Source organism: Bos grunniens, chromosome X, assembly GCF_055505025.1.
Source record: "Bos grunniens cultivar Pamir isolate PY7600 chromosome X, Bosgru_T2T1.0, whole genome shotgun sequence".
Lineage (NCBI taxonomy): Eukaryota > Metazoa > Chordata > Mammalia > Artiodactyla > Bovidae > Bos > Bos grunniens.
Window position 1 is genome coordinate 60,765,397 of NC_141194.1, and position 25,969 is coordinate 60,791,365.

Sequence of the window (25,969 nt, forward strand, 5' to 3'; positions counted from 1 at the left end):
TAGGGAATCCTGCTGTGATGTATGTCAGAGAGTGTTTTGCCTATGTTCTCCTCTAGTTTTATAGTTTCTGGTCTTCCATTTAGATCTTTAATCCATTTTGAGTTTATTTTTGTGTATGGTGTTAGAAAGTGTTCTAGTTTCATTCTTTTACAAGTGGTTGACCAGATTTCCCAGCACCACTTGTTAAAGAGATTGTCTTTAATCCATTGTATATTCTTGCCTCCTTTGTCAAAGATAAGGTGTCCATATGTGCATGGATTTATCTCTGGGCTTTCTATTTTGTTCCATTGATCAATATTTCTGTCTTTGTGCCAGTACCATACTGTCTTGATGACTGTGGCTTTGTAGTAGAGCCTGAAGTCAGGTAGGTTGATTCCCCCAGTTCCATTCTTCTTTCTCAAGATAGCTTTGGCTATTCGAGGTTTTTTGTATTTCCATACAAATTGTGAAATTATTTGTTCTAGCTCTGTGAAGAATACCATTGGTAGCTTGATAGGGATTGCATTGAATCTATAAATTGCTTTGGGTAGTATACTCATTTTCACCATATTGATTCTTCCAATCCATGAACATGGTATATTTCTCCATCTATTAGTGTCCTCTTTGATTTCTTTCACCAGTGTTTTAGAGTTTTCTATGTATAGGTCTTTAGTTTCTTTAGGTAGATATATTCCTAAGTATTTTATTCTTTCCGTTGCAATGGTGAGTGGAATTGTTTCCTTAATTTCTCTTTCTGTTTTCTCATTATTAGTATATAGGAATGCAAGGGATTTCTCTGTGATGATTTTATATCCTGCAACTTTACCATAGTCATTGATTAGTTCTAGTAATTTTCTGGTGGAGGCTTTAGGGTTTTCTATGTAGAGGATCATGTCATCTGCAAATAGTGAGAGTTTTACTTCTTCTTTTCCAATTTGGATTCCTTTTATTTCTTTTTCTGCTCTGATTGCTGTGGCCAAAACTTCCAAAACTATGTTGAATAGTAATGGTGAAAGTGGGCACCCTTGTCTTGTTCCTGACTTTAGAGGAAATGCTTTCAATTTTTCACCATTAAAGATAATGTTTGCTGTGGGTTTGTCATGTATAGCTTTTATTATGTTGAGGTATGTTCCTTCTATTCCTGCTTTCTGGAGAGTTTTTATCATAAATGGATGTTGAATTTTGTCAAAGGCTTTCTCTGCATCTATTGAGATAATCATATGGTTTTTATTTTACAATTTGTTAATGTGGTGTATTACATTGATTGATTTGCGGATATTGAAGAATCCTTGCATCCCTGGGATAAAGCCCACTTGGTCATGGTGTATGATCTTTTTAATGTGTTGTTGGATTCTGATTGCTAGAATTTTGCTAAGGATTTTTGCATCTATGTTCATCAGTGATATTGGCCTGTAGTTTTCTTTTTTTGTGGGATATTTGTCAGGTTTTAGTATTAGGGTGATGGTGGCCTCATAGAATGAGTTTGGAAGTTTACCTTCCTCTGCAGTTTTCTGGAAGAGTTTGAGCAGGATAGGTGTTAGCTCTTCTCTAAATTTTTGGTAGAATTCAGCTGTGAAGCCGTCTGGACCTGGGCTTTTGTTTGCTGGAAGATTTTTGATTACAGTTTCAATTTCCGTGCTTGTGATGGGTCTGTTAAGATTTTCTATTTCTTCCTGGTCGAGTTTTGGAAAGTTGTACTTTTCTAAGAATTTTTCCATTTCTTCCACGTTGTCCATTTTATTGACATATAATTGTTGATAGTAGTCTCTTATGATCCTTTGTATTTCTGTGTTGTCTGTTGTGATCTCTCCATTTTCATTTCTAATTTTATTGATTTGATTTTTCTCCCTTTGTTTCTTGATCAGTCTGGCTACTGGTTTGTCAATTGTATTTATCCTTTCAAAGAACCAGCTTTTGGCTTTGTTGATTTTTGCTATGGTCTGTTTTGTTTCTTTTGCATTTATTTCTGCCCTAATTTTTAAGATTTCTTTCCTTCTACTAACCCTGGGGTTCTTCATTTCTTCCTTTTCTAGTTGCTTTAGGTGTAGAGTTAGGTTATTTATTTGACTTTTTTCTTGTTTCTTGAGGTATGCCTGTATTGCTATGAACTTCCCCCTTAGGACTGCTTTTAAAGTGTCCCACAGGTTTTGGGTTGTTGTGTTTTCATTTTCATTCGTTTCTATGCAAATTTTGATTTCTTTTTTGATTTCTTCTGTGATTTGTTGGTTATTCAGCAGCGTGTTGTTCAGCCTCCATATGTTGAAATTTTTAATAGTTTTTCTCCTGTAATTGAGATCTAATCTTACCGCATTGTGGTCAGAAAAGATGCTTGGAATGATTTCTATTATAACAGAACTTTTGACGGTAACCAATTAAGAGGAAGGTGGTATCTTCATGGGACTTCCCAGGAGGCCCTAGTGATAAAGAACCTGCCTGCCAATGCAGGAGAATTAAGAGACACAGTTTTGAACCCTAGGTCAGGAAGATCCCTAGGAGGAGGGCATGGCAACTCACTCTAGTATTCTTGCCTGGAGAATCCCATGGACAGAAGAGCCTGGCAGGCTACAGTCAATAGGGTCACTAAGAGTCGGACACAACTGAAGTGACTTAACACGCATGCATGGTACCTTCATGAGCTCTCTAAACCACAAGACAGCCAGTTTAACACAAAGAAACAAGGAAATAGATAGCTAAGAATAGCCCAAGAAAAGATAGACCAAGCCTGAAACAGTGGCCTCAAAGACTCCCTCTGGAAATGAAGTGAACGTTGCTCAGTCGTGTCTGACTCTTTGCAACCCCATGAAATATACAGTCCATGGAATTCTCCAGGCCAGAATACTAGCATGGATAGTCTTTCCCTTCTCCAGGGCATCTTCCCAACCCAGGAATTGAACTGGGGTCTCCTGCATTGCAGGTGGATTTCTTACCAACTGAGCTATCTGGGAAGGGACCCAAATTTAATTGAATCACTGTGGAACAACTTATGTCCCTGGGTATTTTTAAAGTCAATGTAGCAATTAGCTGATAATTATTCAGGGCTAACAGCTCAGTTTGATATCAAAAAAAGGCAAATGATTTAATGCAGAGATCAAAGAGATTGTTAAAGACAGCCTTGGTAAAACTATTGCCATGTCACAGTGAATAAGCACATGCCCAAGGCAGTGCTATTTGAGGAGCAACATCAGAGGCTGTACACTACAGGGAAAATGATCTTTGCTTAAAGAGTCCAGACAAGTCACTAAACAAACCAGTAAACAGCAAAATAAAGTGACTAAGCTCTCAGTTTACAGAGGGGATGGTACATCAGAAATCAGAGTTGCTATAATATATGTGTGTGTGGGGTCACACAGAGTTGGACACGATTGAAGTGACTTAGCATAGCATAGCATAGCATATATCTATCTATCTATCTATCTATCTATATATATATGAATATAATCTAAAATGTCCAGTTACAGATCAAAAAACTGTAAGATATGCAAAGAAAAAGAAAAGTATGGCTGAATCACATGGAAAATAGCCTTTGACAAGGCCTGGGTATTGAACTTGCAGAAAATTATTTTTAATATTTTCAAAGAACTAAAGAAAAACCTGCTTTAAAAAAGTAAAGGAAGGTATGAGAACAATGCCTCTGCAAATAGTGAATGTCAATAAAGCAAAACAAGTTATTTTAAAGATAATTAATTTCAAATTTTGTAGGTGAATGGTACCAAAAATGAAATAAAAAACTCTCTTGTTGATCTTGTTTAGTCGCTAGTTCATGTCTGACTCTTACAATCCCATGGACTGTAGCCCACCAGGCTCCTCTGTCCATGAGATTTCCCAGGTGAGAATACTGGAGTGGGTTGCCATTTCCTTCTTCAAGGGATCTTCCCAACCCAGGGATCAAATCTGCATCTCCTGCATTGGCAGGTGGATTCTTTACCACTGAGCCATCAAGGAAAAGGGGCTCAATAGTAGCCTTCAATTGGCAGAAGGAAAAATTAGGAAACTGAAGATAGACAGGTAGAAATTATGCAATCTGAAGAAGAGCGAAAATATAATGAAGATAAAATATAAAGACAAATAAACAGATTCAAAGAAATGTAAGACACCGTTGCTGCTGCTGCTGCTACTAAGTCGCATCAGTCGTGTCCAACTCTGTGTGATCCCATAGACGGCAACCCACCAGGCTCCGCCATCCCTGGGATTCTCCAGGCAAGAACGCTGGAGTGGGTTGCCATTTCCTTCTTCAATGCATGAAAGTGAAAAGTGAAAGTGAAGCCACTCAGTCATGTCTGACTTTTCGAGACCCCATGGACTGTAGCCCAGCAGGCTCATCCGTCCATGGGATTTTCCAGGCAAGAGTACTGGAGTGGGGTGCCATTGCCTTCTACGTAAGACACTATTAAGCACACCAATATATATGAAATGGCATTACCAGAAAAACAAGAGAGTAGTATATAAAATATATTTTAAAATAATTGTTGAAAATATCCAATATTTGATTAAAATTATTAATCTACATATCCAAGAAGCCTAGTGAGATTGAAGTAGGATAATTTGAAAAACATGTACACCTAGACCCAGGCTTCCCTGGTGGCTCAGATGGTAAAGAATTAGCCTGTAGTGCAGGAGACCAGAGTTCGATCACTGGGTCAGGAAGATCCCCTGGAGAAGGGAATGGTTATCCACTCCAGTATTCTTGCCTGGAGAATGTCATGGACAAAGGAGCCTTTCAGGTCAAATCCATTGGGTTGCAAAGAGACATAGACAACTGAGTAACTAACACTTGTACCTAGACATATTATAGCAAAAGTGCCACAAGAAAAAGGAAAAAATATTGTGAAAACAGCAAGGGAAAAGTGGCTTGTCATGTAACAAGGGATCCTAAAAAGATCAACACAGCCCATATCACCTTAGGAACAATGGAGGACAGAAAGCAATGAGATGGTGTAGCCTAAGTTAAAAAGGAAATTTAAGAAAATCAATCACAAATTTTATCTTGCGTAAAACTGTTTTCTGAGAGAAAATATGGAATAATGACATTTCAGGATCTTTAAAAAAATGAAAGAATTCTTTTACCAGCAGATTCAATTTTCAAGAAATGGTAAAGAAAGGTCTTGAGACTAACAAAAGTGCAAAACAATAATTTGAGTACTCACACAGACACAGACACACACAAAAGTACCAGTAAAGGTAATTAGGCCATTATAAAGGGATTAACAAGTGGCTCAGCTGGTAAAGAATCCACCTGCAGTGTAGGAGACCTGGCTTCGATCTGAGGGTGGGAAGATCCCCTGGAGAGGGAATGGCTACCCTCTCCAGTATTCTGGTTTGGAGAATTCCATGGACTGTATACTTCATGGGGCAGCAAAGAGTTGGACACGACTGAGCAACTATCACTTTCAGGCAATTATAAAAAGCGGTGTGAGACGGTGGAGGAATAGGATGGGGAGACCACTTTCTCCCCTATAAATTCATCAAAAGATCATTTGAACTCTGAGTAAATACCACAAAACAACTTCTGAACGCTGGCAGAAGACACCAGGCACCCAGAAAGGCAGCCCATTGTCTTCAAAAGGAGGTAGGACAAAATATAAAAGATATAAAGAGAGACAAAAGAGTTAGGGATGGAGACCGGTCCCGGGGAGGGAGTGGTAAAAGAGGAGAAGTTTCCAAACACTAGGAAACACTCTCACCATCAGGTCTGTGGGGAGTTTTAGAATCTCAGAGGGCAACAAGACCGGGAGGAAAAAAATAAATGAAACCCACAGATTGCGTGCATAACTGCAAATTCCAGTGGAGAAGTACCCCTGAAGCTTATGTCCGCCACCAGCAAGCAGGGGCTGAACTGGGAGGCGCAGGCTGCATTGCTTAGGGTAAGGACTGGGCCTGAATGCCTTGAGGACAGTCTGAGGGAACTAACATGAGATAGCAACCCAAACCATGGGATAGCCAGAGAGAGGATAAAAAAAAGGAAAGAGACAGAGAGAACTTTCCTGTGAAAAGCTCTAACCTAAGGCACTGCCAGGCCCGCTCACAGAACAAGGGACTGAGCGAATATCAGAGGAGAGCTAGCCAGCAGTGGACCAGCCCATCCCCCTCCAGAGGCAGGGAGGCAGGCAGGTGACAGCCAGAGCCGGAAGGCAAGGGGCAAACTCGGCCCCAGAGACAGCATCCTCTATCAAACTCCAAGCAGGCTTCCAGTTGCTAACCAAGTCTTCCTGGGATCCTGAATGGTTGACATCCACCAGGAGGGTCACAGCCAGAGATCAGCTCCCCAGAAGAGACAGAGGTCACACCTGAGATGCCGCTTCTGCTGTGCACCCAGGAAACTGAATGGCTGGGACAGAGGAGGTGATAAGATGCACCATCCCACCTGCAGAGTGTGCACTCACCAAACACCTGGTCACCTGAGAAGGTGGACCTGGGAAGGGCAGAAAACACAGGCCCGCCTGAGTCTGTGCCTTTGTGGAGTACCTGAGAACCTGAACCTGAGTGGCTTAGACCTGGGAAGTGTACGCAAACCATGGCCCACCTTAGAGAGTTCCCCTGCAGAGAAACCTGGAGCCTGAGCAGTGTTGACCACAAAAGCACACGGGCCGTGCAGGGGCAAACCCAGTGTGTCCCAGAGACTGCGAGCACTTCCCACACACGCCAGTGATATTTTTTTGCAGGGTTCCTCGCTCCCGGCAGGACAATTGAACAAGTGAGCTTAAATAAATGACCACCTTTGCCCCCTTGTGTCAGGGTGGAAGTTAGATACTGAAGAGACTTGCTAACAGAGGAAGCCAAAACAAACAAAGAGGAGGGAACTGCTTTGGAAGTGACAGGTGCAACAGATTAAAACCCTGTAGTTAGCACTGGCTACATTGGAAGGGACTCATAGACGTTGAGAAGTATAAGCTGAAAAAAGGAACTATCTGAAACTGAAGTGATCCCACACTGCCCTCAACAGTTCCAGAAAAATTCCTAGATATATTTTACTATTATAATTTTTTTTAATTTTTTAATTTTAAGTTATTTATTACTCCTTTATTTTTCATTTTTAAAACCTATTATTACCTTGGAAAAAATAACACCCTATTTTTAAAGCAAATTTCATATATTTTTTTATAACTTTTGTGATTTTGTTTTGTTTTTTTTAATATTGTATTTTTGAGAGTCTAAATTCTACTCTAGATTTTTAATCTTTGCATTTTGGTATTTGTTATCAACTCTGTACCTTTAAGAATCCAATCTTAGGTACCCATTTTTACTTAACAGTGTGATTACTGGCTTGATTGCTTTCTCCCCTTTTGAATTTCCTCCCCACCCCCCAGGTCACATCTATCTCCTCCTTCCCCCTTTTCCTCTCTACTTAACTCTGTGAATCTCTCTGGGTGTTCCAGGCTGTGGAGAACACTTAGGGAACTAATCTCAGGAGAAATTGGTCTCTCTCCTTTTGATTCCCCCTCCTCTCCTCCAGGTCACCCCTATCTCCTTCCTCCTTCTTCTCTTCTCTATGGAAATCCATGAACCTCTCTGAGTGTTCCAGACTGTGGAGAGCAAATAGGGAATTGATTACTGGCTAGATTGCTCTCTCCCCTTTTGATTTCCCTCTTATCTTCCTGGTCACCTCTATATCCCTATTCTCTCTTCTCTTCTCTGTGTAACTCCGTGAACCTTTCTGGGTGTCCCTCACTGTGGAGAATCTCTTCACCATTAACCCAGATGTTTTATCATCAGTGCTGTATGGATGGAAAGTCTTCAGGCTACTGTAAGAATAAGACTGAGAGCAAGAGGCAGGAGGATTAAATCCAAAACTTGAAAACACCAGAAAACTCCTGACTCCAAGGAACATTAATTGACAAGAGCTCATCCAACAGCCTTCATACCCAGACTGAAACCAAGCTCCACCCAAGAGCCAAAAAGGTTCAGAGCAAGACATACCAAGCTAATTCTCCAACAATGCAGGAACATAACACTAAGAACAAAAGTACAGGCAGCCAAAAGTCACACCAAACCCATAGACACCTCAAAACTCACTACAAGACACTTCATTGCACTCCAGAGAGAAGAAATCCAGCTCCACCCACTAGAACACTGACACAAGCTTCCCTAACCAGGAAACCTTGACAAGCCACTTGTCCAACCCCACCCACAGGGAGGAACCTCCACAATAAAGAGGAACCACAAACTACCAGAATACAGAAAGGCCACCCCAAACACAGCAATCTAAACAAGATTAAAAGGCAGAGAAGTATTCAGCAGGTAAAGAAACATGATAAAAGCCCACCCACCCAAACAAAAGACAAAGGGATAAGGAGTCTACCTGAAAAGTAATTCAGAATAATGATAGTAAAAATGATCCAAAATCTCAAAAACAAAATGAAGTTACATACAAATAGTCTGGAGACAAGGATTCAGAAGATGCAAGAAAAGTTTAACAAGGACCTAGAAGAAATAAAAAAGAATCAATCCAGAATTAATAATGCAACAAACGATGTCAAAAGCACTCTGGAGGGAATGAAAAGGAGAAAAACTGAGGCAAAATATAAGATAAGTGAGGTGGAAGATAGAATGGTGGAAATAAATGAAGCAGAGAGGAAAAAAGAAAAAAGAATTAACAGCAATTAGGACAACTGCGGAGACCTCTGGGACAATGTTAAATGATCCAATATTCAAATCATTGGAGTTCCAGAAGGAGAAGACAAAAAGAAAGGCCATGAGAAAATACTTGAGGAGATAATAGTTGAAAACTTCCCTAAATTGGGGAAGGAAATAGCCACCCAAGGCCAAGAAACCTGGAGAGTTCCAAACAGTATAAACCCAAGGTGAAACAGCCCAAGACACATATTAATCAAATTAACAAAGATCAAAGAACAAATATTAAAAGCAGTAAAGGAAAAACAAGAAATAACTCACAAGGGGATCCCCATAAGGATAACAGCTGATCTTTCAGTTGAAACTCTTCAAGCCAGAAGGGAATGGCAGAACATACTTAAAGTGATGAAAAAGAAAATTCTACAACCCAGATTACTGAACCCAACAAGGATCTCATTTAAATATGAAGGAGAAATCAAAAGCTTTACAGACAAGCAAAAAGCTGAGAGAACTCGGCATCACCAAACAAGCTCTTCAACAAATACTAAAGGATCTTCTCTAGAAAGGAAACACAGAACAGATATATAAACTCCAAACCAGAACCAAAAGTAAATGGTAATGGGATCATACTTATCAATAATTACCTTAAATGTGAATGGGTTGAATGCCCCAACCAAAAGACAAAGACTGGCTGAATGGATACAAAAACAAGACCCCTATATATGCTGTCTACAAGAGACCCACCTCAACATTAGGAACAAATAGAGACTGAAAGTGAAGGGCTGAAAAAGATATTTCACAAAAATGGAGACCAAAAGAAAGCAGGAGTAGCAATACTTATATCAAATAAAATAGACTTTCAAATAAAGGTCATGAAAACAGACAAAGAAGGACACTACATAATGATCAAAGGATCAATCCAAGAAGAAGATATAACAATAATAAATATATATGCATCCAACGTATAAGCAACGCAATATGTAAGGCAAATGATAACAAGTAAGAAAGGGGAAATAAACAGGAACACAATAATAGTGGGAGACTTTAATACACCACTCACACCTATGGACAGATGAACTAAACAGAAAATTTAGCAAGGAAACACAAACTTTAAATGATACAATGGACCAGTTAGACCTAACTGATAACTATAGTACATTTCACCCTAAAAAATGAATTTCACCTTTTTCTCAAGTGCTCAAGGAACCTTCTCCAGGATAGATCACATCCAGGACCATAAATCTAGCCTTGGCAAATTCAAGAATATTGAAATCATCTCAACCATCTTTTTGGATCACAATGCAGTAAGATTAGATGTCAACTACAAGGAAAACAATATTAAAAATATAAACATATGGAGGCTAAACAACACATTTTTAAATAACAAACAAATCACAGAAGAAATCAAAAAAAGAAATCAAAATATGCACAGAAACAAATGAAAATAAAACAACCCAAAACCTATGGGATTCAGTAAAAGCAGTATAAAGGGGATGGTTCATAAAAATACAAGCCTACCTCAAGAAACAGGAGAGAAATCAAATAAATAACCTAACTCTACACCTAAAGCAACAAGAAAAGGAAGAAATGAAGCACCCCAGGTTTAGTAGAAGGAAAGGAATCATAAAAAATTAGGGCAGAAATGAATGCAAAAGAAATAAAGGAGACCATAGCCAAAATCAACAAATCTAAAAGCTGATTCTTTGAGAAGATAAATAAATTAGACAAACCATTAACCAGACACATCAAGATAAAAAGAGAGAAGAATCGAATCAACAAAATTAGAAAAAAATGAAGAAATCACAGCAGACAACACAGAAATACAAAGGATCATAAGAGACTACTATCAGCAACTATATACGAATAAAATGGACAACTTGGAAGAAATGGACAAATTCTTAGAAAAGTATAACTTTCCAAAACTGAAACAGGAAGAAATAGAAAGTCTTAATGGACCCATCACACGCACAGAAACCGAAACGGTAATCTGAAATCTTCCAACAAACAAAAGCCCAGGACCAGATGGCTTCACAGCTGAATTCTACTAAAAATGTAGACAAGAGCTAACACCTATCTTACTCAAACTCTTCCAGAAAATTGCAGAGGAAAGTAAACTGCCAAACACCTTCTATGAGGCCACAATCACCCTAATACCAAAACCAAACCAAGACACCACAAAAAAAGAAAACTACAGGCCAATATCACTAATGAACATAGACGGAAAAATTCTTAACAAAATTCTAGCAAACAGAATCCAACAAGATATTAAAAAGATCATATATCATGACCAAATGGGCTTTATCCCAGGGACGTAAGAATGCTTCAATATTCATAAATCAATCAATGTGATATACGACATTAACAAATTGAAAGATAAAAACCATAGGATTATCTCATTAGATGCAGAGAAAGCATTTGACAAAATTCAGCATGCATTTATGATAAAAACCCTCCAGAAAGCAGGAATGGAAGGAACATACCTCAACATAATAAAAGCCATATATGATAAAACCACAACAAACATTAAAGTAAAACTCTCACTGTTTGCAGATGACATGATCCTCTACATAGAAACACCAAAGACTCCACTAGAAAACTAATAGAGCAGTTGGAGAAGACTCTTGAAGAGTCCCTTGGACTGCCAGGAGATCCAACCAGTCCATTCTGAAGGAGATCAGCCCTGGGATTTCTTTGGAAGGAATGATGCTGGAGCTGAAACTCCAGTACTTTGGCCACCTCATGCGAAGAGTTGACTCATTGGAAAAGACTCTGATGCTGGGAGGGATTGGGGGCAGGAGGAGAAGGGGACGACAGAGGATGAGATGGCTGGATGGCATCACTGACTCGATGGACGTGAGTCTGAGTGAACTCGAGGAGTTGGTGATGGACAGGGAGGCCTGGTGTGCTGTGATTCATGGGTTCACAAAGAGTTGGACATGACTGAGTGACTGAACTGAACTGAACTGATGGTTCACTGTAGGGTAAAATCCCTTACTCTCTATTCACCTGTACAACACTGTAAGTCAACTATATTTCAATAAAAATATTTTCAAAGTAAGAAAATAGTAAGTATAAAATTTCAGATGCTAGATATCTACTGCTGCTGCTGCTAAGTCGCTTCAGTCGTGTCCAACTCTGTGTGACCCCAGAGATGGCAGCTCACCAGGCTCCCCTGTCCCTGGGATTCTCCAGGCAAGAGCACTTGAGTGGGTTGCCATTTTCTTCTCCAATGCATGAAAGTGAAAAGTGAAAGTGAAGTCACTCAGTCGTGTCCGACTCTTTGCGACCCCATGGACTGCAGCCCACCAGGCTCCTCCATCCATAGGATTTTCCAGGCAAGACTACTGGAGTGGGGTGCCATTGCCTTCTCCAGATATCTACTAATACATAAGAAAATAAAGTGATCTGTGAAGGATATGTGGGGAGCTTTCACTCTATAGTAATGTTCTCTTTTTTTATTCTGAGTTCTTGCATGCTCACAATATTATTTATTATACTTTGTATGATTCTAAAGTTCTTTATATAATCCAAATTTCATAAAAATTATTAATGATAAAATAACAAAATAAAATTTTCTTCAAGAATATGATTGTGCATTCAATATGTGTGAACTTCCAGATGTTCAAGCTGGTTTTAGAAAAGGCAGACGAACCAGAGATCAAATTGCCAACATCCGCTAGATCATCGAAAAAGCAAGAGAGTTCCAGAAAAACATCTATTTCTATTAATTGACTATGCCAAAGCCTTTGACTGTGTGGATCCCAATAAACTGTGGAAAATTCTGAAAGAAATAGGAATACCAGACCACCTCACCTGCCTCTTGAGAAATTTATATGAAGATCAAGAAGCAACAGTTAGAACTGGACATGGAACAAAAGACTGGTTCCAAATAGGAAAAGGAGTACGTCAAGGCTGTATATTGTCACCCTGCTTATTGAACTTATATGCAGAGTACATCATGAGAAACGCTGGGCTGGAAGAAGCACAAACTGGAATCAAGATTGCCAGGAGAAATATCAATAACCTCAGATATGCAGATGACACCACCCTTAGGGCAGAAAGTGAAGAGGAACTAAAAAGCCTCTTGATGAAAGGGAAAGAGGAGAGTGAAAAAGTTGGCTTAAAGCTCAACATTTAGAAAACTAAGATCACGGCATCTGGTCCCATCACTTCATAGGAAATAGATGGGGAAGCAGTGGAAACAGTGTCAGACTTTATCTTTTGGGGGGCTCCAAAATCACTGCAGATGGTGATTGCAGCAATGAAATTAAAATATGCTTACTCTTTGGAAGGAAAGTTATGGCCAACCTAGATAGCATATTCAAAAGCAAAGACATTACTTTGCCAACAAAGGTCTGTCTAGTCAAGGCTATGGTTTTTCCAGTGGTCATGTATGGATGTGAGAGTTGGACTTTGAAGAAAGGTGAGCACTGAAGAATTGATGCTTTTGAACTGTGGTGTTGGAGAAGACTCTTGAGAGTCCCTTGGACTGCCAGGAGATCCAAGCAGTCCATTCTATGGAGATCAGCCCTGGGTGTTCTTTGGAAGGACTGATGCTAAGCTGAAACTCCAGTGCTTTGACCACCTCATGCAAAGAGTTGACTCATTGGAAAAGACTCTGATGCTGGGAGGGACTGGGGGCAGGAGGAGAAGGGGACGACAGAGGATGAGATGGCTGGATGGCATCACTGACTTGATGGATGTGAGTCTGAGTGAACTCTGGGTGTTGGTGATGGACAGGGAGGCCTGGCGTGCTGCAATTAACGGGGTCGCAAAGAGTCAGACACAACTGAGTGACTGAACTGAACTGAACTGAACTGAAAGACCAGTCAAAGCCTCTGGATGGTATTGAGAAATGGAGTATTTCTTGCCATATCAGTAAAGAAGGATGTCACAGTCTTCAGTGATTGCAGCCCTCCATTGTGACCTGGTGAGCCCTAAGGGTACTCAGAAATAGAAAAATACATGTGAATTAGCAGCTATCAGACTGCAGTCATTCCCTAAGGTGAGCCCCAAGGGAGCTCAAGATGTGAAAAACACAGGATACTGGCCTGGATAGCTGAAAGGAATGGTTTCAGTGAGCCCAGACTCTTGCATCTTCCCATACATATAAAAGTATAGAGCATAATTCTCAACTTTTAGGTTGTGAATTTTTTTAAGTTGACAGTATAAAAAGTATTATCAGGACTGCTAAAATAGAAAAAGAAATGATTTTAGAATATAAGCTGAGGAGAATGGAAGAATTATTTCCCAAAATTATTCCTCTTTAATTGCCAAGAATCTTTAAAATATAGCTAAATAATTTAAAATTATGCCTTCCAAAGTGTAAATTCAACTGTCCTTATATGGGAAATAGTAACTTTTCATTTTTTCACAGGAAAAATGATTTTAGAAATGTGTTTTATACTGTGAACCTGATAATTATGTTCCTTAATCAAATGGGAACTGTATCATAAACTATTACTAGAATACAAAGGAGTTAATCACATAATTGATTGTATTTACCAGTCATTTCCCTTGAAAAAAAGAACTCATGTGGTCATTAAATAATAAAATTTACTTTTTAGGCTAGAGGATATTGTATTTTATTTTTACTACATAACATATAACTAGACTCCCCTTCCAGGTAGGCTCATGTGCCCTGGTCAAGTACCACCGCTACCCCAGTCCCACCAGAGTAGGCTCCTGCATTCTAGGGCAGCCTTAGGACCAGATGTTGGTGGGTGGCTCACATGCAAAGGTAGGGCTGAAACAATAGCAGAGTCCCAGGGGCTGTGAAACTAAGGAAGAAGAGCTAAAATTTCTCCTCTGCTGCTGCTGCTGCTGCTAAGTAGCTTCAGTCATGTCTAACTCTGTGTGACCCCATAGACGGCAACCCACCAGGCTCCGTCCCTGGGATTCTCCAGGCAAGAATACTGGAGTAGGTTGCCATTTCCTTCTCCAAAATCTCTCCCCACACCCATGAAAAACACAGACATACACACCTGCTCTTGGCTTTGGAAAATCAGTGTCTGTGGAACATCTGAACAAACCATGAGTGCCTCTGCATCTGAGACAGGTCTAGCTTTAACAGCTGTAGGCTTTGTGGGTACATACATATAGGGGTGGAACAGGCCAGAGTCTGAGCTGTCCCCACAGTGCCCACAGCATGTACTGGTCCATGATTACTGCAGTACAGGGACGTGACATCAGTGGATCTATGCTGGTGGCCTAGTGAAAACACCACCTGAGAGGCACCAGTACAAATTGACAGCATACTGACAGTTAAGATGGGGCTGAGAACAGTTACAAAAACAGTGCAATTTGCACAACTTGTGAAAGATGACAGAACAGAGTACACTCACAGGTGAGCAGAACCAGAGGAAGAATACTCAGTGGCTACTCTCCCAGTGGGAATGTTCCAATCCTGTGTACCTTGCACTACAGATCAGAAACACAACACAGAAACAGATCCCAGGGCCTATGCTCCAACAATTAGGGAGTAGACTCCATCCCTAACAGTGCAATGACAACCAGAGAGCAAAGGGCATGCCCAGCTCAATATCCAGGGCAGGCTCGGGTCACTACGATATCAGCTATACCTATCAAGGGGATAATGGCCAGCATACACTGAGGAAGGAAGTGGTGACATCCATACTAAAAATAGCACTCTCACTAAAAAATATTAAAGCACACAGGCTACACAAGGATGTTCCCACATAAAAATAGCCCTCTAAGGCAGTCTGAGGGTCCGGCATTAGGAGGAACTCCCATGGCATCTGGTCTTGAAGATGAGAAATGGAATATTTCCTCCCATATCAGTAAGCAAGGATGTCACACTCATCAGTGACTCAGGCCCTCCAAATGTGAATTTCTGAGCCCTGAGGGCACAGAGAAAGAAGACCAATACCTGTGATCTGGCAGCCATCAGGCTACAGCCACACCCTATGGTGAGCACCAAGGAACTCAGGATGTGAAAAACTGAGGATACTGGCCCCAGATAGCTGAGATACATATGAAAGAAATTATTTCAGTGAGCCCAGATTCTTGCATTTTCCCATGCATAGAAAAGTGCTAAATTCCTTAGCTTGGGATGTCTGGTTTTCTTTAATTAACAAAAATACTTTTGATATTCAGACTACTTGCCCTTTATTGTAAACTTGTATATAACCTGACTCCTTCCCCTGCCTCCTTGGAGTAATTCTCTCAGAGTCACTTGAGATGCTGTCTCCCAGGCTTAAAGTCCTAAAAATTTCCACTGAATGAAAAACTCTTAACTTTTATGTTTTTTTATGTTGACAAAGGCAAGCAGAGTTTGAGTGCAGGAACTCCACAGGGCTGGGGAATATAGAGACTCAACTCTTGGTGGGTGCACACAAGATCTCAAGAGCACTGGGGCCCAGCACAAAGAAGTACCTCTATAGGAACCTAGGCTAAATCTACATAGGATGTTTGGAGGGTCTCTGGAGAAAACAGAGATCAGCTACAGCTCACTTTGGGAACAAGGACATTGGTAGCAGGGGAACCAGGAAATATTTATTGACATGAGGTGTTCAGGAAGTCCCCATTTTGGAAACAAGACCCAGCTCCATACAATGGCTTACATGCTATAGTGCTGGAATGCCTTAGGACAAACAATCAGCAAGATAGGAAAACAACCCACAACCCCACCCATAAAGAGACAGGTTGCCTAAAGTTATACTGGGCAGCACATCCATTTCAAAACACACTCCTTGACACAGCCCTGCCCATGAGAAGGATAAAATCCAGCTACACTCACCAAAGGGAAGGCATGAGTCTCTCTAGCCAGGAATCCAGCACACGCTCCTGGACATATCTCATCCACCAGGAGACAAACACCAGAAGCAAGAAAAAATATCCTGCAGCTTGTAGAAAGGAAACCACAAATGCAGAAAGTTAGACAAAATAAGACAACAAAGAAACAAGTAGCAGATGAAGGAACAAGATAAAAATCCACAAGAACAACCAAACAAAGAGAAGCTAGGCAATATACCTTAAAAAAAATTCAGAGATGATAGTAAAGATGATTCAAAATTTTGGAAAAAGAACGGATGCACAGACACAGATACAAGAAATGTTTGACAAAGAGATAGAAGAATTAAAGAACAAACAAACAGATAAACAACACAATAACTGAAATGAAAAATACAGAAGAAGGAATCAATAGCACAATAACTGAGGTTGTAGAACAAAGAAGTGAGCAGAAAAACAGTGATTGATAAAAATCACTGCCACAGAACAAAATAAAGAAAAATGAATGAAAAGAAATGAGTACAGTGTCAGAAACTTCTGGGACAACATTAAGCACATCGGTATTCACATTATAGAGGTCCCAGAAGAAGAAGAGAAAGACAAAGAGCCTAGAAAATATTTGAAGAGATTATAGCCAAAAACTTCACTGACATGAGAAAAGAAACAGTCACCCAAGTCCAAAAAGGACAGAGAGTCCCATACAGGATAAAGACAAGGAGGAACATGCCAAGACACATATTAATCAAACTGACATAAATTAAAAGCAAGGAACAAATATTAAAAGCAACAAAGGAAAAGCAAGAACCTGAGACTAACACAACACTGTAAATCAATGATATCTCCCCCAAAATTAAAAAGCAAAATGAACAAACAGTCCTCAGAATGGGAAAATTTATTTACTACCAGAACAACCAACATGGAATTAATGTTCAAAATATACAAACACCTCATGCAGTTCAACATAAAAAACCGAACAAACAACCCAACCAAAAAATAGGCAGATATACATACATCCACTTGTTTTTAGATTCTTCTCCCATATAGGTCACTACAAAGTAATGAGCAGAGTTCCCCGAGGTATACAGTTGATCCTTCCCAGTTATCTTACTTTACATATAGTAGTATGTATATGTCAGTCTCAATCTTCTAAATTATACACCCCAACTTATCCTCTGAGAACCATAAGCTTGTTTTCTACATCTGTAATTCTATTTCTGTTTTGTAGATAAGTTCATTTGTATCCTTCTTTTAGATTCCACATACAAATGATTTCATGATATTTGTATTACTATATGACTTACTTCACTCTGTACAATTGAAATTAACATAACATTGTAAATCAACTACACTCCAATAAAATTTATTTTAATTTAAACAAAAGATAGATTAAAAATGTGAAAAAAATGGGCAGAAGATCTAAAAGAAGACATACAGGTGCCCAAAATGCACATGAAAAGATGTCTCTGCTTTTGAATATGCAAAGTGAAGAGGAACTAAAAAGCCTCTTGATGAAAGTGAAAGTGGAGAGTGAAAAAGTTGGCTTAAAGCTCAACATTCAGAAAACGAAGATCATGGCATCTGCTCCCATCACTTCATGGGAAATAGATGGGGAAACAGTGGAAACAGTGCCAGACTTTATTTTTGGGGGCTCCAAAATCACTGCAGATGGTGACTGCAGCCATGAAATTAAAAGACGCTTACTCCTTGGAAGGAAAGTTATGACCAACCTAGATAGCATATTCAAAAGCAGAGACATTACTTTGCCAACAAAGGTTCGTCTAGTCAAGGCTATGGTTTTTCCTGTGGTCATGTATGAAAGTGAAAGTTGGACTGTGAAGAAGGCTGAGCACTGAAGAATTGATGCTTTTGAACTGTGGTGTTGGAAAAGACTCTTGAGAGTCCCTTGGACTGCAAGGAGATCTAACCAGTCCATTCTGAAGGAGATCAGCCCTGGGATTTCTTTGGAAGGAATGATGCTGGAGCTGAAACTCCAGTACTTTGGCCACCTCATGTGAAGAGTTGACTCATTGGAAAAGACTCTGATGCTGGGAGGGATTGGGGGCAGGAGGAGAAGGGGACGACAGAGGATGAGATGGCTGGATGGCATCACTGACTCGATGGACGTGAGTCTGAGTGAACTCCAGGTGTTGGATGATGGACAGGGAGGCCTGGCGTGCTACGATTCATGGGGTCACAAAGAGTTGGACATGACTGAGCGACTGAACTGAACTGAACTGATCATGCAACAATCTAGGGTAGGGGAGAAATGTGACTAGTAAACCAACAAACTGATTGAAAAATAATTATTAATTGTGGATATATCCCTTTTGATTGTTATATTTTATTTGCCAAAAAGACATATTTTTTAGGTACAGGAAGTATGAAAGGCTCTAGTAAACAACAGAAGAAAGCCTACAGTTAAGTATTATAGGAGATGTCATAGAAGGTAGTCTACAGTATACAGATTTAGGGGTTAAAAATAGCTGGAAAAGAGCATGAGACTTAAGGAAAGAATTAAGGACAAGATATACTGGTAAAAGAAAATGAATGCTTTTCTTCCTGGATAAATTATGGTGAGCCTACATGAAGCCAAGGCAGCCAATTCATAGTGGTGTGGGAAAAGATCAGGGTAGGTCAAAAGAAGCAGCGAAATTGAGTATCCTGGTGAAAATCTCCAGAAGACATAATACGAGAGAAGCTTTGAAGGGAGGTCTCCTTACATAAGTATAGATTATATGCTAGCTGAGTCTTCTCCATAGAATATAAGTCGCACAAAGACAGGAAATACAAGCAATATGTTCAGTGTTTAATCTATAGCCCTGAGTGTAATGCTTGGCCCTTTGTAGGTACTCAAATATTTGCTAAAATTAATAAATAAATGAATTAGGATCATCACCAGATCTAGAATTACTTAGATAATGGGCCAGGGATCAAGGTTTACCAGTTGTATGCATACATAAGTAAATTAACACTATTTCACATTATATTTATAAATATTTATATTCAGAACTTCTTTGTCTATTTTTTAGATATTCCTATTTGAAGGTTGATGTGCACAGATGCACTATACCAACTGAATTGTACCGTCATGTGTGATTTGAATGAACCATTTCAGTCCTATTGAACCCTATAACAGAATCAGTAGGATGAGTAGTATGACATTTTGTTTTAGCTTATTATATATCAGGTAGAAGAATGTAGTGATACTGGAAATATAATTCTAAATAATTTATGAGACTAAATAATTTTTCAGAGACTAAGTATCTTCGGCCATGCTGTCAATTGTTTTATATATGAAATGTCCTTTAGCTTATAAAATACAATGTCAATTGGCCAGGAAAACAGAACTTACATTTTTAAAAGTCAACAGTGTAAAGTGATAAACAAAGACATATATTGAGGCATCAGTGATGTAATTTGCAATGCAAAATCTACATTACTGTTATTACTGGATGCTATAGCACCCTCAAGTACTAACAGGTTGAGATGTCAAGTCTGTAAGGTTGTGGAAGTTAAGTTATGCACCACAGAAAAGACCAAAAATATATGCTTTATCCAAACTTCAACTTTCCACACTCAACTTGTTCTATGAAACTTTATGAGAACTGAGATTACCAAACAGCTCATCACCATTCAAAATCAGGAAGAAGAGCAGGTTTTCATGAAGACATAAAAAATGAGTTTAATTTTGGGCATGTAAATCAGATGTACTTGTGGAATATCTATGTACAGAGATCTTGTGCAAAAATTCCAGTACTGATTTCCTCAGCCTTTGGGGATTACTGCCTCAGCCATGATCAGTTTTATCCATTTACCAGAGTGTGTTGCACAGATATGATCATTCTAGTATGTTGCTGTTGTTGTTTAGTTACTAAGTCATGTCTGACTCTTTTGCAACCCTGTGGACTGTAGCCTGCCAGGTTCCTCTAGCCACAGGATTTCCTACACAAGAATATTGAAGTGGGTTGTTATTTCCTTCTCTAGGAGATCTTTCTGATCCAGGGATCGAACCCTCATCTCCTGCTTTGGCAGGTAGATTCTTTACCACTGAGCCACCAGGGAAGCCCAATGTGCACCATGACCTAAATATGTTTGAAAAGCACAGGTCCAGTGGGAAACTGGATCCATTAGTTTAGAACTCATGATATGATGTCTGGATTAGTGATTTTGGTGTGTTGACAGCGCAGAGGTGCTAGTAAAAAGCAAAGAGAGTTGAAGTAACCAGAACCAGACTTTCTCTCCTGTGATAACAATTAGAATTTGGGACAAAATATAAGAAATAGCTGTTTGTAGTACTTGAACAATACAGAGTATAGAACCCTAAAACAGGGGGAAAAGCAAGATAAGCCTTATCATTACCAGTTTGCTACCTGAAAACATTTTCTGGATGGTAGCATTGGGAGTGAGAGCTCAAGCTGAGCATGGACGTTTTGCTCAGTTGAAGAGACAAAGATCAGAGGTCAGAAAGGCTGAGTTAACTAGAAGTTCAGAGTAAACTTTGCAGGTCAGAATACCAGAGAAGAGGGATCTATGTAGAAAAAAAACTGAAAAACCCTTAGCTGTGAGTCCACTTGAGTCTGTCACTGAATACAAAACCATGAGTGCCTAAGATGAAAATCCATGAGGCCAGACAAAGAAATACCAAGAAGCTTTATTCTGAAGAATACCCAGAACTCACACAGAGCTGGCAACTGTTTAAGTTCCAAACACTAAAAATGAAGAGACAAAAGAAATTAGACCTTAAATGTAAGGCTAAACTAGCCAGGAAAGAATACTTTATATCTGTCCTAATAAGATTAAAAATAATCCTCAAATGAAGCAATCTGATACACAAATAACTCACTGCAAAATAAAATTCAACACACTAAAAAATAAATCACCAAAACTGCAACACTCAAGTCACGATGTACAGCATGTAACAAAACTTACCAGACTTATGTAAAAAAAAGAAAAATATGATCCATAGCTAAGATAAAAATCTAATCATTAGGAAAACATGTTGAAGTAGTGAATGGGGGGCAAAGATAGAAGGCTGGAAAATACCCAGACAAGATTTAAAAAATAAGAAGAAAAAGGACCTGACAAAAGTCACTTGAAAGGAATAATACATGATGTTAGAAGAATTAAGAGACTGTTGAATCATAAATGTCATGTAGAGAGAAAGATTCAAAAGGAGGGAGTGGTCAATAAGGATACCAAGTAAGGTAGAAACTGAAAAGAGTTCATGAATTTCACAAGAATATACCTTCTATGCCTGGCCAGAGTAGTTCCAATGGAGAGGTTGGGGTAGAATCCAGATTTGAGAAGGAGAGAAGCTAATCATTGTTTCAAGGAAAGGTGTCTCTGACTCAGCATAGGCAAGTAAGTGTACATTTTATATTTAAAAATATATTCTACAACCTTTATCAATGTCTCCTTTCTCTTATAGCCATATTTCTTTCTAATATACAAACAACTCTCCAAAACAATTATGAAATTAAAATTGTTACCAAAAAAGGCATTCAGCAGCTTCTGAACCTGAATATTGCTGCCCACGGTACGGTACAATCCCTCTGTCTTGATTCCTAGAGAAAGAAAACCAGGTCAGCTTTATTAATATAGCTAGAACTTTCATCTCCCTCAAGGTAGAAAAAGTGGGTATTTACACAATGGATTTAGTTCAAACAAGAAAGGATCTCCCTACTGTCTCCAATCTCTCCAGCCCTCCTCTACAATAAGGAAACAGTCCTGAAACATCTCTGCAAATTATTCTTTCCATACTTTCATTTGGATTGTACCAAACCCTCAATAACATGACTAGAAAAGAACACATTCTATAGTAAATAGAAAAAAAAAATGCTTATGTGATTAGCAGCGGATAACAGAGAACAGCATCATCATTTTGGAAAGAAGCTTGGGTTTAGTTGAAAAAGGAGGAGATATCAACCTTGAAGTTGTCCTTGGGCAGGGATATAAAGTAAGAGAGAGCTAGAGTATGGCAGGTGTGAAGCAAATGAATATTTTGTGTACTGAGAAAGATTGAAGCAACATTTAGGGGAAAAAAAGAGCCCTGGCTTATATGCTACCCTTGCCTACATTCAAAACATTCTCAGAAATAAGAAAGTATTATCAACCTAGAAAAATATTAATGCCACATTTGCTGGATTTTAACTTTGTCCCCAACAATTTTTAAATCAATATGTATTGTGGCAGAAACTGAACTCTTATTTATTTAGAGTGGAACTATCATAACACTGCTTGAAAAGTGCCAGATAGTATTTAAAAATATTTTATATGCCATTTGAAGTTCTTTATCACTAAAAGCAGGAAACCACAAATTATTCATATTTGGTTCTAAGTGTTGCTTCTTGACCATAATACAGTTTTCTCAGGAGAAAGGTAAGGTGGTCTGGTATTCCCATCTTTTTAAGAATTTTCCACAGATTGTTGGGATCCACACAGTCAAAGGCTTTAGCATAGTCAATGAAACAGAAGTATATGTCTTTTTGGAACTCCTTTGCTTTTTCCATAATCCTAAGAATGTTGGCAATTTGAGTTCTGGTTCCTCTGCCTCTTTGAAACCCATCTTGTACATCTGGAAGCTCAGTTCACATATTGCTAAAGCCTAGCTTGAAGGATTCTGAATATAACCTTACTTGCATGTGAAATGAACACGATTGTACAGTAGTTTGAACGTTCTTTGGCATTGCCCTTCTTTGAGATTGGAATAAAAACTGACCTTTTTCAGTCCTGTGGCCACAGCTGAATTTTCCAAATTTGCTGACTTATTGAGTGCAGCACTTTAACAGCATCATCTTTTAGTATTTTAAATATCTCAGCTGGCATTCTGTCCCCTCCACTAGCTTTGTTTGTAATAATGCTTCCTAAGTCGCACTTGACTTCAAACTTCAGGATGTTTAGTTCTAGATGAGTGACCACACACCATCGTGGTTATCTGGGTCATTAAGACCTTTCTTGTATAGTTCTTCTGTGTATTCCTGCCACCTCTTCTTAATACCTTCTACTTCTGTTACATCCTTAATGTTTCTATCCTTTATTGTGCCCATCCTTGAATGAAATGTTCCCATAAGATCTTCAATTTTCTTGAAGAGATCTCCAGCCTTTCCCATTGTACTGTTCTCCTCTATGTCTTTGCATTGTTAGTTTAAGTAGGACTTCTTTTCTCTCCTTGCAATTCTCTGGAACTCCACATTCTGTTTGGTATGTCTTTCCCTTTCTCCCCTGTCTTTGCTTTACTTCATTCCTCAGCTATTTGCAATGCTTCCTCAGACAACCACGTGGCCTCCTTGTATTTCTTTTTCTTTGGAATGGCTTTGGTCACTGCCTGCTATACAATGTTACAAATCTCCATACATAGTTCCTTAGACATTCTGTCTCCAAAATCTAATCCCTTGAATCCACTCATCACAGCTGTATAAAGGGAATTGATTTAGGTCATACTTAATGGCCGAGTAATGCTCAAAATTCTCCAAGCCAGGCTTCAGCAATACATGAACCGTGAACTTCCAGATGTTCAAGCTGGTTTTAGAAAAGGCAGAGGAACCAGAGATCAAATTGCCAACATCCGCTGGATCATGGAAAAAGCAAGAGAGTTTCAGAAAAATATCTATTTCTGCTTTATTGACTATGCCAAAGCCTTTGACTGTGTGGATCACAACAAACTGTGGAAAATTCAGAAAGAGATGGGAATACCAGACCACCTAACCTGCCTCTTGAGAAACCTATATGCAGTTCAGGAAGCAACAGTTAGAACTGCATATGGAACAACAGACTGGTTCCAAATAGGAAAAGGAATACATCAAGGCTGTATATTGTCACCCTGCTTATTTAACTTATATGCAGAGTACATCATGAGAAACACTGGGCTGGAAGAAGCACAAGCTGGAGTCAAGATTGCTGGGAGAAATATGAATAACCTCAGATATGCAGATGATACCACCCTTACGACACAAAGTGAAGAGGAACTAAAAAGCCTCTTGATGAAAGTGAAAGTGGAGAGTGAAAAAGTTGGCTTAAAGCTCAACATTCAGAAAACGAAGATCATGGCATCTGGTCCCATCACTTCATGGCAAATAGATGGGGAAACAGTGGAAACAGTGTCAGACTTTATTTTTGGGGGCTCCAAAATCACTGCAGATGGTGACTGCAGCCATGAAATTAAAAGATGCTTACTCCTTGGAAGAAAAGTTATGACCAACCTAGATAGTATATTCAAAAGCAAAGACATCACTTTGCCAACAAAGGTCCGTCTAGTCAAGGCTCTGGTTTTTCCAGTAGTCATGTATGGATGTGAGAGTTGGACTGTGAAGAAAGCTGAGCGCCGAAGAATTGATGCTTTTGAACTGTGGTGTTGGAGAAGACTCTTGAGAGTCCCTTGGACTGCCAGGAGATCCAACCAGTTCATTCTAAAGCAGATCAGTCCTGGGTGTTCTTTGGAAGGAATGATGCTAAAGCTGAAACTCCAGTACTTTGGCCACCTCATGCGAAGAGTTGACTCATTGGAAAAGACTCTGATGCTGGGAGGGATTGGGGGCGGGAGAAGAAGGGGACGATAGAGGATGAGATGGTTGGATGGCATCACTGACTCAATGGACGTGAGTTTGAATGAACTCTGGGAGTTGGTGATGGACAGGGAGGCCTGGCGTGCTGCGATTCATGGGGTCGCAAAGAGTCAGACACGACTGGGCGACTGAACTGAACTTAACTGAATGGCCTCGTGGTTTTCCCTACTTTCTTCAAGTTAAGCCTGAATTTTGTAATAAGGAGCTCATGATCTGAGCCACAGTCAGCTCCAGGTTTTGTTTTTGCTGACTTTGCAGAGCTTCTCCATCTTTGGCTGCAAAGAACACAATCGATCTGAGTTTGGTATTGACCATCTGGTGATGTCCATGTGTAGAATTGTCTCTTGGGTTGTTGAAAAGGGTGTTTGCCATGATCAGCAAGTTCTCTTGTCAAAACTCTTTTAGCCTTTGCCCTGCTTCGTTTTTTACTCCAAGGCCAAACTTGCCAGTTAGTCCATGTATCTCTTGATTTCCTACTTTTGCATTCCAATCCCCTATGATGGAAAGGACATTTTTTTTGGTGTTAGTTTTAGAAGGTCTTGTAGGTTTTCATAGAACTGTTCAACTTCAGCTTCTCTAGCACTAGTATTTGGGGTATAGACAGATTACTGTGGAGATGAATGGTTTGCCTTGAAAATGAACTGTCTGTGCGCTTTTTGCGGTTGCACCCAAATATTGTATTTTGGACTCCTTTGTTGACTATGAGTTCTACTGCATTTCTTCTAAGGGATTCTTGCCCACAGTAGTAGAGTAGATAATATACACACACACACACACACACACACACACACACACACACATAAAATGGTTATCTGAATTAAATTCACCCATTCTTGTCCATTTTAGTTCAATGATTCCTAAGATTTTGATGTTCACGCGCTCCATCTCCTGCTTGACCATGTCCAATTTGCCTTGATTCATGGACCTAACATTCCAGGTTCCTATACACTATTGTTCTTTACAACATTGGACTTTACTTTCACCTCCATCTATAACTGAGCATCATTTCCACTTTGGCTCATCTGCTTCATTCTTTCTGTAGATATTAGTAATGGCCCTCATAATTGCCCTCAGATCTTCTGCAGTAGCATATTGGACACCTTTTAACC

The 25,969-nt window shown here is 39.4% G+C and overlaps 1 protein-coding gene across 10 annotated transcripts in view; it reads right to left on the minus strand.

Annotated features, from left to right (window-relative positions):
• OPHN1 (oligophrenin 1) overlaps window positions 1-25,969 on the minus strand; it is a 726,794-nt gene that overhangs the window by 337,410 nt on the left and 363,415 nt on the right. For all 10 annotated transcript variants that reach the window (XM_086388458.1, XM_086388461.1, XM_086388460.1 and 7 more), the window contains exon 15: window positions 21,789-21,863. In XM_086388458.1, coding sequence (XP_086244584.1) covers window positions 21,789-21,863 — 75 coding nt within the window. The remainder of the gene's footprint in view (window positions 1-21,788; window positions 21,864-25,969) is intronic.